At 45.4% G+C, this 12,255-nt stretch overlaps 1 protein-coding gene across 1 annotated transcript in view; it reads right to left on the bottom strand.

Moving 5' to 3' along the window:
- Fgf2 (fibroblast growth factor 2) overlaps nucleotides 1-12,255 on the bottom strand; it is a 53,892-nt gene that overhangs the window by 2,147 nt on the left and 39,490 nt on the right. The window contains exon 2 of the mRNA XM_021196570.2: nucleotides 8,436-8,539. Coding sequence (XP_021052229.1) covers nucleotides 8,436-8,539 — 104 coding nt within the window. The remainder of the gene's footprint in view (nucleotides 1-8,435; nucleotides 8,540-12,255) is intronic.

Raw genomic sequence — 12,255 nt, 5'->3', positions numbered from 1 at the left:
CAAGAGCGCAGAGCCTGTGGGGCAGGAACGGAAGTCTACTGTAGCTCTGATGATGAGGGGTTTACAGAAAGAGCCTGCAGCCGGGCTCTCTGATTCCCAGCTATGATGCAGAGTGTTTGCCTGCTTGTACTGTGTATGTACCATGTGCATACAATGTCTGAAGACAGCATCCTGTCCCCGGAAACTGGAGTTACAGATGTTGTGAGCTGCCACGTGTGCTGGAACTTGAAGGAGAGAGCAGCCAGTGCTAACGGGAAGAACCCATCTCAGACCTAGGCCACACCTTCTGCTGGCAGCTGATATAAAGGACACAGAAGAAAGAGGCTTGCTCTCTTTTTGTCTGCTTGCTCTCCGTCTCACTGGCAAGTCCATTCCTTCAATGGCATTAGAGCCTACATCTTCACAATTCTGGCATATACTGAAGACCAGCTGAGACAGCCAGCCACACAGACTGAACAACTATTGGATTCTTGGACCTTCTGTTGGTAGATCACCATTTTGGACTAGCCGGAACTACAGCCTGTAAGCCATTCTAATAAATCCTATTCATTCTATCAGTGCAGTTTCTCTAGAGAACCCTGACTACAATAGACTTTGGTACCATGAGCAGTATTGCAGTGGTGGGCCTGGGTTTAGGAAAGATTGAGGAAGGACTTTAGAACTTTGGGCTAGAAAAGCCATTGAGTGTTCAAAGCTTAGTAAGCTGTTCTGTGGGAGCTTGGAAGAGTGTTGAGGGGGTGTTAGGGATTTAGCTCAGTGGTAGAGCGCTCGACTAACAAGTGCAAGGCCCTGGGTTTGGTCCTGAGCTCTGGGGGGAAAAAAAGTGTTGAGGGCAGAGCTGGACATGGTGGCACATGCCTTTAATCCCACACTCGGGAGGCAGAAGCAATGTAGAAGAAGATGGAAGCCTGCCTTGTGAAGTTCTGGAGGGAAGTTTGAGGGTCCTTTAAAGAGTCTGTTAGGAGGGTCAATTGCTGAGACTCTGTGGTTCTGGTCAGCTGAGGCTGAAGAGTTAGCTGTGATTAACAAGAGACAAGCACCACTGAAGCAAAAGCTCTGCTTTCCTGGGACAATTGATGCTGGTGAGCCATGGCTAAGAAATTAGCAGTGATTAAGAAGAGACCATGGCAGATGAGCCATGGTGGTGTACACCTTTAATTCCAGCACTTGGGAAGCAGAGGCAGGCAGATCTGTGTTTGAGGCCAGCCTGGTCTACAGCCAGGACTACACAGAGAGACCCTGTCTCAAAAAACAAAACAAACAAAAAGAGATGAAGAAGGAAAAGGAGAAAGAGAAAGAGGTAGAAGAGGAAAAAGAGGAGGAAGAAAGAAAAAGGGAGGAAGGAGAGGAGGAAGAAAAGAGAAGAAAAGGAGGAAGAAGAGGAGGAGGAGGAGGAGAGCAGCATCACTAAGGTGAAATCTGGGAAGTGTTTCCTGAGAGCCAGCACACAGAAGCTGTGTTTCAGAAGCAGCCAAGGTTGTACCTCAAGCTGGCAGCAAAACTTTCTTGGTCATGTTTAAGTCATCCAGGTGGTACTGGGTTTTGAAGGCATGAAAGGGTCACGGAGAGCAGCTAAGGCTTAGTACTGTGAGAGGCTAGGGAAGGCCACTGGTGAAGGTGCAGCCTCAGTGACAGTTAAAGGCCCAGGATTGAGGGAGTCATGCAGAGAAGTTGAGGCCTGGCACCATGAAGAAAGCCCTGGAGATGCTATTGGTAAAGTTGCAGCAGACCCCAGCATTTTGGAGATCCCAGTGTGGTGGGATGACCACCAAGAATAGGAGTCATTAAATGGAGGCAGCTGGAGCCTAGAAAACAAGCCATGTGTGTTACAGATATCTGAGCCAAAGAAGTGACCCAAGCCCTTTGGTGGGGACTGGAAGACTGAGTAGAGTCCAGACAGTTGACACTGAGTTATTTATTGGGGGAGGGAGGGTAACCCCCAGCTGTTGGTCTTTCTTGTTTGTTCTTCATGTGGCAGTGGAGGGGGAAGACTTGGTCTTATTAGATATTTAGGGTTGCTGTATAGTAATAAAACATTTACCTATCTTGAAAAAAAAGAAATTCTCAAATAATTAATAAAGCTAGTATATTAAGAGAGTTAGCTGCTACATGGTAACATCCTTCCTATAAATCCCATGTGGAAATTTTGATTTGTTATATCTGTTGTGGTATCCATGCTTGCCACATAGTAAGAGATCAATAAATATCTACTAAATTAATAAGCAAAAAAATACTGTAGGTAGCTTAAAGCTACACTCATGTTGCAGAATCTGAATAGAAGAGAATCTGGGTCAGAAAAGCCTAGGTTTAAACTGAAACGTAGAATATAGCTTAACTGCACTACATATAAACTCTCTGAGGAAACTGAGAAGATGCCCCTTTCCTAGAGTCCAGTGGCCCTGACCTGACATCCATGATGGCTTGCAGCCAGCCAGGACCAGCTCCAGCTTTGCCTCAATCCCTAACTAATGTGCAGAGCATCTGACCAAGTTCTGTACCTTCTCTAGGCCTCTGAATCAGATGGTCTCCACACAGTGAGAAACATCTGTGACACAGCAAGATGCCTCGAGGCTTCCCGGCACCCCTCCCGCTTGCACACTGGCTCTGGCCCTCCGCTCAGTTTTAGGTTTGAACCTTATGGCCATTTCCCCATGCTCTGTTTTCTGAGCTGTTTACTCGTTTACAGTACTTTGATTCTTGCAGTTTTGGCTTATGAAGGAGTTTGCTCAATAGAAATCTAAAAATGCATTTGCTCACACCACTTCTCAGAATTAAAAACAGATGTGATGAAAGTATCCATGTTGAGCACTTTAGAACTAAATAAAAACCACAAATGGGAAAAATTTAAGAGCCAACGTGGTCTCAATCTTATAAAAAGGCTGCAGAGAATTGCTGGGAATGGCTTCCAAGAGCAGTAATTCTTTCTTGGCCTTACTCTGCGTTCAATCCGGGCTAGCATTTTATCTCCTTACAAAGATGCAGCTCTTTCTTTAGCTCTCTGTTTCTGACAAATTTGGCCAGTGTAGACTGCAAAACCGAGCCCTAAACACTGAGCCCTAAAACACTACCTCCCTACTTTTCTACACTGTAGAATTCATGTCACTGTTAAGACTCCTCAAATCAGAAATTGTTTTGTGTGTGAAATACACTTTGGACGAATTAAAAACCCAGCCCCTCAGCACTCACTACATGGGCCAACCAAAGCACCATTTGAGTCTTACTTCAACCCCCCCCCCCATCCAGGGCGACACAATCTGTAGCCTCAGATAGGAAACCTCAGACGGGCGACCCCCTCACAGAGGGGGCTCATCAATACTTTCCTGTACATGTTCTACCTTCAAAGTCGTTTGGTATAGAAACCAAGACCTACAGTTAAACTCACTAGATGCTATTTTGTTTAAATCTACAATTTTGTGTGAATTCAGTAAAACCATTGATCTTAATATTAGTTCTGGGTTTCTAAAGTGAATCAGCAACGAAAACGTCTCCTTGTAAGAAACTGAGTAAGAAGCCCGTCATACACCCAAGAGCTCCAACTCCAGCCTCCAAATACAGGCCTTCGCTGAGGGACAGAGGTTTAAGACATAGAAAGTCTTTTTAGAACATGTTCTCAAGGTCTGGGGAGATGCTGGTACAAGCACAAGAACCTGAATCTGAGTTCCAGACTCGAAGTTAAACACCTAGCATTCTGGGCATGGGAGCACCTGCCGTTAATCACAGCACTTAGGAGACAGGGGCAGGTAGATTTCTGGGACATGGAGGCCAGCCTGATTTATATAGTAGTGCCAGGCTAGCCAGGGTTTATATAGTAAGACCCTATCTTGAAAAACCAAACCAAACAACAAAACCAGAAGCTCTTTAAAAACAAAACACCACAAAAAACAAACAACAACAAAAACTCAAACCAGAAACATAAACTGTCATGTGCTTGCAACCCCAGCATTGGAGAGGAGGAGACAGGAGGTCCCTGGGGCTTGTTGGCCAGCCAGCCTAGCTTACTTGGCAAGCTCCAGCAAGATATCCTGTACCAAACCAAACAAACAAACAAACAAACAGAAAACTCAAGGCACACCAACCAAAGAGCATCCACAAGCTGGTCCAAGACCCCAGGCACATAGGTAGCAGAGGACTGCCTTGTCTGGCCTCCTTGGGAGAGGATGCACCTAATCCTCTAAAGCCTTGATGCCCCAGGGAAGGGGGATGCCTTGGGATGGGGGCAGCGCTCTCAGAGATGAAGAGAGAGATGGGGTAAATAAGAACTCTGAGAGGGGGGGCCGGGAGGAGAGGCAACATTGGGGATGTAAATAAATAAAATAATTTAATTTAAAAAAAAACAAAAACCAAGGCACACAACTGCTTATGACATCAGTTCCAGGAGATCTTCCGCTCTCTGGTGGCCTCCACAGGAACTCCACACATACAAACAAGCAGTCACACAGTATAAATAGGTTAAAAGAAATGTGAAAAAGAAAGCACAGTGTACAGCACTGGAGTGAGGAACAACAGCAAGGCCTGGTAGCCTGGGTTCACACAGCATGTGTATCCACACGGCTGAGGACACACACACACAGGGTTTGAAATCATGAGCAATCCTTAAACGGAATGCCTTTAGACCACTGTTGTTAACACCAGTAGGATTCCTTTCTCATACCTTCAAACAGCAGTAAAGCCAGCACGACTCTCTGAGGTACTGTTGTCCCCAAGAGGGTGAGTATGTTGGAGAACCACTACAGGAACCATAGAGCTGGTGTTGGATCCCAAAGAAACTCAAGACCAATAGCTAACTGAGGTGCCTAGTAACACATCAAAGTGAACCCAGGGCACCAGCCTCCCTGGGCACCACAAGTACCTCAGCACTTCACACACGCACACTCACACGTGATTGCACACACTGCCCCCTACTCTAAACCACTCTAGCCCCTGAGCTTCACTGCCCGTCCTCCAGCTTCTTTTTCCTATATGACCCAGCCATGTTGGCACTATGTTCTCTGTCCACTTGCCTCCTGGCCTCTTGGCTCCCTTCTTGGTTCTCTTGGTCCTCCTTCTCTTGGTTTTTCTTCTCCTCTCTTGGGCCTCTGCTCCTGGCTCCTCTCTCTTCTCTTCTTCTCCTCTCATGACCCAGTCTATTCTGCTGGTCATGCTCAGTCTGGACTCTTCCAGATGCCTCTGACTGAACTCTCTCATCTGCAATAAAAACCTCCTCCTCAACTATCTACTTAGGAGTGATCATGTTCTCATTGTCATTCAGTGGGTAGCATTCATAGCAATCCCGTATTGCCATCACACACAGGGTGACATGGGGCCAGATAGAAGGTAGATGGACTTATGCCTGTGGAAAGTACAGGCTTTCAAACAGCCTCTCCAGAGATGGAGAATGACAGCTCCTGATCAGGACACTGGAGTTACTCCAGAAGTTACTACTGTTGACAGCTGAGCATTGGCAGATCTGACTCAGAGAGAAAGGCTACCGAGCTAGGCCATCAGCACCCCTCCTGCTGTGAGGTACAGCACTTACTTCTTCATCAGAAGACTGACAGTCCACCCTGCCCAGCTGAGAAGACAGACTTGCTGAGAGAGCATGGCAGCCAGCCATACTAGACGCTGAGGCCAGAGATTGGTTTGTGACTTGGCAACAGGACTGGGCCCTCTGATGGGGGCGGAACACACACCAGCCGTTACCACAGCCAATCTGGCTTATGCCCTCCTCAGAAGAGCCTGATAAGTCTCGAATTTTCCATGTGTGTGTAGCCACTGGGTTTTGCCCATGCTGAGGGTCTGTGATAAATCCCTTAACTTTACTAAACTGACTCTTACTCCATCAACTTGGTGGTATTTGGTTGCATCATGAAGAGAGTTAGCATGCAGTAAAGAGAGCAAAATCCAGTAAGACTTGGTAGAGCCAGATGGCTTTCATCTTGCAACAGTGGCTTCCTTGCTGAGGAAGGGAACGGAAAGCCTACCTAGCTCTTAGTCCATTATGTAGCTTAACATCTGTGTGCCAAGAGAAAAGGTCGGGATTCCCCCATGAAGACCCGAACAGCCCCATTTTCACCATGGAGATGGCAGTGGACAGGTGGGTGCTTCTGTCTCTGGAGCTCTTGAAAACTGTGGTGGTTTTTTAACCATTGCAGATAAACCCAACATCCAGCCTATGTTCCTTTTGTGACTATCATATAGACTCGCTGTGATCTACTCTCACCCTAATAAGGCACTCACTGAAGACCAAGATTGAGGTGGAAAGGAAAGAATAGAATCTCAAGGCTACAGGGCTAGTGGAGTTCACAGCCAATTATGAGCAAGACAAGATCAGTGCACTTCAACGCAGCCCTGCAAATACTGCTTGCATTCTGTTGGGGTCCAGACAGTCTGAAGTTCCTTTCTCGGGCACAACCCCTAACCCAGATGTGATCCCGTGACTGTGGAAAACTGCAGATAAGGCCTAGGAGTAATGTCCTAAATAAGGTCACCAACTAAGGTCACAAGGGCAGGGAAGTACAGAAAGAAGATTTTAGATAACGGGGTAAAAGACACTGCTCAAGCTCTGCTTGCAGCGGTCTCTCTGGCAGCTAGTACACAATATATAAACAGCAGTGGGAAAAATAAAAAAGTGCCCATTCTTAAACTGAACACAGAGTCTTGTGCCTCTGTCTACCATTACCCTCCTTCCCACATTCCTGCAATGCCCATGTTTTTAGTGGCCACAGCAGTGTTTCCTCTTCAACTCTAATTAGTCTCCCTGACACGCCAGGCTCCCCAAAGCCACTCTATACAGCTGCCAGAGGGCTCTCAGTTGAAGGCCACCCCTACTGGGTTTGGAACCCTCCAGCCTCACAGTGAGCATGGTCAACATGATGTAAGACTTAAAGACAAGCTTGATTGCCTCTCCAGCCTTCTCTCTTCCCTTCCATTGTGTTCTGTCCTCTGCAGGTCACATTCCAGCTGCTGTGAGTTGCTCATAATTTTTGAGACGTGCCAAGTGGCCTCTGGAAGCCACAGTTTCAGCTCTACCCCTGCCTCGGGTCCTTTTCTCCCAACACCCAACTTACAAGTCACCTCCATGAGTTCTACGTAAGCTAGTCACTTTCTTTCCTAAATTACTCCTTGCACTGTAATACTTCCAACCTTCTCCTGCATCACTATGTATGTATGTGCAATACTGACGGGACTCAACAAAGCACCCACACACTACACCAATACTTAGACCTCTGCCTTCCTGCACAGTGGACCCATTAGGGGCAGAGAACACATGATACTCAGCTCTTTAAGGCTGTTGTCTAGCACATCCAGCATCCTGTACATGGGCTTCTCTTGAAGAGGGTCTTAAAATGTTTTTAGCTACTGAATGACAATTATGAGCACTGCACCCAGCTTTGTCAATTATCCTGCCTCGTTCACCTTGACTGATGACACCAATCAGTGACACTGTGTTCACTGATGACAGTATCTCTGTCAGATGATGGGTCTGAAAATTGATGATTAAAAAAAAAAACTCCAAAATCTAAATGCTTTCATTCAGGAAAAAAAAAGATATGAATAACTCATACAGCTGAGAACGCTGGAACCACTTGATGATATGATATTGTCTACCAGGAAGGTTAGAGAGGTTAGGCAGAGCTGAGGGTATGATTCAGGGGAAGAACACTGGCCTGTTAGCACAACGCCCTGGCTACCATTCTTAAAACCAGTCAGACCTTTACACATGTGCTACCCACTCCTGTAGGAGGCAGGGATGCGCTCTGTGTCCTATGTCTTTATTCTACTGTACCATTCTCTACACACTGTGTGTCCAGCAGACTGTCGCCCTGGTTTTGATATGAAGGAGACACTGGAAGAGCTTTCATCCATAGAAAGAATACCAGCCAGGAGCCAGAGCCCCTGACTAGCTATGATGCAGGGTAAAAATGACATTTAATACCCATGTAAATCCTGCAAAGCTCTGTGAAGATGGGGTCAGTGTGCCTGTGATACACATGAGGGACCAACTCAGAATAATCTGCCGAAGAACACAGGACCACCAAGGGGTGGGGCCAGCATCTGTATTTGGGCTGGAAGCCCACTTTCTCAACCAATATTCTAGAGGACAAATATTTCCCGTGAGTCTAAAGAAGAAACTTCAAAACTAATAACCAAGTTTTATGTGTGCCTTTATATGACCTTTAAACAACCCTAAGGGAGACTTTTTTCCAACTATTTTGCAGAGAAAAACATAGCAATTTGGAGCCATTTTGTAGCTGCAGAATGCCTGGACTTCATCTTACATGCACTGTGTGTTCCTCCCTGCTTGAGTCTTAAAGTCTATGAAATGCAGGGAATGCTACTCTCTCGGGAAATACAAAGATAAAACGATGCACATGAAACCCAAACAAAGATTTAGTAGCGATGCCAGTGAATACCTGCACAGAGCAAATGAACCCCTCCCAGAAAGCACTACTTACAGAAGCCAGCAGCCGTCCATCTTCCTTCATAGCGAGGTACCGGTTGGCACACACTCCCTTGATAGACACAACTCCTCTCTCTTCTGCCTGGAGTTGTAGTTTGACTGTAAGTAACAGAGAAAAATGATGGCACCAGAGATCAAAGCAACCCCACAATTCACAGATCACACACACGCACACACAGAGAGACAGAGACAGAGACAGAGAGACAGAGAGAGACAGAGACAGAGAGACAGAACAAGACAGAGAGAGACAGAGAGACAGAAAGAGAATGAGAGCACCACATAAACACAGACATACACACAAGCACATACACCACACATACATACACATATGCATACACACACCACATACCATACACACATATCACACACTCATGCACACACACACCACATACCATACACACATATCACACACTCATGCACACACAAACACTCACACACATACACTACAAACACACACACACACACACACACACACACACACACACACACCCTGCCTGGCAAGGTGCCGATCCAATGTGCAGATCAGGAAGAAAGTTATAGAAGAAGTTAGGTGGACGTCACAGGAGCTGAGCTAAAGAGGAAAGAATGGAGAGCCCTCACGCCATGTTCCCAACTCCATTGTCACTCCTATGCCCCACAGAGGACAGAGGAGGGACAGGATGGAGAACAATTATCCGTGCTGGCCTCAATTGGCACTGTTTTTAAGCAGTTACTATACGATTCAGCCACTCCACTCCTGGGCATACATACTAAGAGGGCTTTACACCCTATAGAGGGATACTGGCAGATCTGTGTATAAACTGTCACTCTGTTCACTACAGCAAGGAAACTGAACCAGCCTAGGTGTCTCCAACAATGAATAGACAATGACAATGTGACACACATACAGAATGGAATAGTATTCAGCTGTAAAGAAAAATATGAAAATTTTAGGAAAACAGGTAGAGATTTAAGGTAAAACACTGAGCAAAGTGATCCAAACTTAGAAAGAACAAATATCTCATGTCGCCCTCATATGCAGACCCTAGCCCGTAATATGTCAGTGTGTTTGTCAAACAGGTGTGTGTGAGGGGAGCATTGCAAAGCTGAACGAGAGGATTAGGAGATGAGGAAAGAGAGAACACAGAAAAGGACACATGGCATCTCAAAGGATTAGAAGGCTAAGTTTCTCAGCTTCAACTCTGTCCTAGCCTTTTCCCTGTGCTGGACATGTGAACAGAAATGCAGCTGATGATGAATGGGCACAACTCCAAGCAAAGCCCTGTGGGCTCCAAACGGCCATTCTACTCGCATGCTGCATTGGGGACTGGGAAAGCATGCGAACAGTTTCCTTAAGCTAGCAGTGTGCTGCTTTTTATTTGTGAGTTATTTAGAACAAAGTGTTTTTTTTTAAAATAAAATAAAATAAAATAAATGTATTTTAAGACTTTATGGAATGAGGATATCGGTAAGATGTCTGTGCAGTACAACTGCTTACAAATTTTTCAAGTCTCGTTTGACCAAATTTTCACAAATAAAGGGCTGTCTAACCCAGTGCTGCCTCATGAGCTGTTTCCCTAACTTCCTCAAATTTCATTTCTACATCTTCTTTCCTTTTCCCAGTGTATTCAAGGGACTTGCTGTTTAGCTTTTCTTATTTTTATAAATTTCTTAGCTAACCTCAACATGCTGACACGTGGCTCGTGCATGCAGTATGACTTACCACACTACATTAATATCAAGTAGATTTCCAGAAAGCAACCCACATATTACCTGATTGTGATGATGTGATTTGGACACAGAAATTACCTAATTAATTGCGAGTAAAATAAAGTTAAACATTTCTGTTTTGCTATTTGGAGGTAGCATTTCCCTGCTAGGACAACCTTCCCAAAATGTATCCTGGGTAACAAATGTTACCTAAAAAAACAAGTCCCATGGTCAAATAAATTCTGTGAATTCTTAACAAAGCCCCCAAGCATGACACAATACTAGACAGAAGCAACTTAAAGAAAGAAAGCTTTATTTTCTTTCAAGGTTTCAGGGGGTCCAGTCCCTTGTAGCAGGGAGGGCATGCTGGGCAGGTCAGTGGGAGTGGGTCAGTGGGACAGCACATCTTCCATCTTGGTAAATCATCAAGCAGACACGGGACCAGAAATAGAGACCGGCCATCGCCTCGAGTGACCCAGCCCTACCAACCCGGCTCAGGGGAGTCCCCAAACAGCACCCAGCTGGGAACAAGGTAGTCGAACATGCAAGCCCAGGGTGGCCACTTCAAACAGAGAATACTACCAAACCTTACTGCCAAACTCCTCACAACTTTGCCCAGCAAAACCTATGATGTAAGTCATTATAACAGGGTTGGGTACAGAATGCTCATCAAATGTGTTTGGTCCCAGAGGAAAAAAGGAAGTCATCAGTCCTCCAGTACAAATAGCTGAGGGATCCCTCCACCTGGACACTACTCAGAGGAGTAAAAACCCAATGACAGTTCAAAATTGGAGAAACCAGTGAAGTGTGACTGTAAGGTAAAGTAACTTCCTACTGTTTACAAGTAGCTGGGGAGATAGTCCTAGGCAGCGTCTGTAAGACTCAGTAATAATTATTAAAACTGCTAGGTATGGCAGTGTTGCACTGATCATACCATACTTTTTTTTCCTATCAGGAAATTATTATATGCATAAAATGTGACCTAGTACATGAGATTAGCTTTCAAACCCTCTGGCGGTGTGAGTCTCTGGATGGTGTAGATAGGATACGTAAAACACAACTGATGTGTTTCAAATCTATGAGAAACATGGTATCTCATGATTCCACTCTATATTAGATATATTTGATAATTTCATACTACAAAAAAAAAATGAATGGGCATATCATTTCCTGCCCTCTCTGTGCAAATCGCCATTGGCTCCAGAGGGCATTGGCCTCAGTTAGGCTTACAGTTACTTGGGCCAAACTCTTCTACTGGATTGAAAATATAATATGGAATTAAAAGAATATGATCAAAACACAGGACCTAAACAAACGCAGGCAGAAAAATCTCACAATATCACTAGGAAAAGCAAAGGAGCCGGATTCTAGTGACGATTATGTGCCAGTCACCAGGCCAGATCTCAGGTGCTCCAGGATTGATGACCTGTGAAGGTCCAGGCCTCTCTAGCTTGGGCTATGTGCAAGGCCATGGGCAGGACTGCACAGTCTGTCACCAGCCTCTCCTTGGCTCCTCTCAACAAGCTAGCCCTCAGCTCCAGCTCACTGCTCACTCCTAACATGCATTTCCAGTCCCGACAGTGACTGTGGCATCAATGTGTGCATGATGTGTTGGCCTCAGGGTAAATGTCATCATTCAGGGTGACTCACTCAGCTTCCTTTACAGACCTCTCAAGTAGCCTGTGCCTGAATGCTATCAGACATTACCCACTAAGCAGTGGACACTAATTGTAGAGTTTAGAAAGCAACCAGAGTTGGATATATCACAAAGGCACAGGTTTCCTTTAAAGATGCTTCATAGCTGAGCTGAACTCAAACAGAAATATACTAAGTGCATGCCCAGATGATACCTTCACAAAAGCTGGTGCATAGCCAAGCTCAGCCCTTTTACTCTCAGGTGGCATCTGGCCTTGTCCTTGATGGTGAGGTGTGTTTCTCCGATGAAACAGAAAGATGGACCCTGTTTTCTAATTGAAACCTGTAAGTCTATGTCTTTCAATTGTGGAATTGAGACCATTGAAGCATTTACTGATTCCTGTTACCTTGCTGTTATAGTGTGGGTGGAAAGATGCAGGCAAGTTGAAAGGGAACATAGATATGGAAAATGTGAGGCAAACTTAACACAC

This window comes from Mus pahari, chromosome 4 (assembly GCF_900095145.1).
Source record: "Mus pahari chromosome 4, PAHARI_EIJ_v1.1, whole genome shotgun sequence".
Classification (NCBI taxonomy): Eukaryota; Metazoa; Chordata; class Mammalia; order Rodentia; family Muridae; genus Mus; species Mus pahari.
Note: the sequence above shows the minus strand (reverse complement) of the source record. Positions and strands in the feature narration are given on the sequence as shown.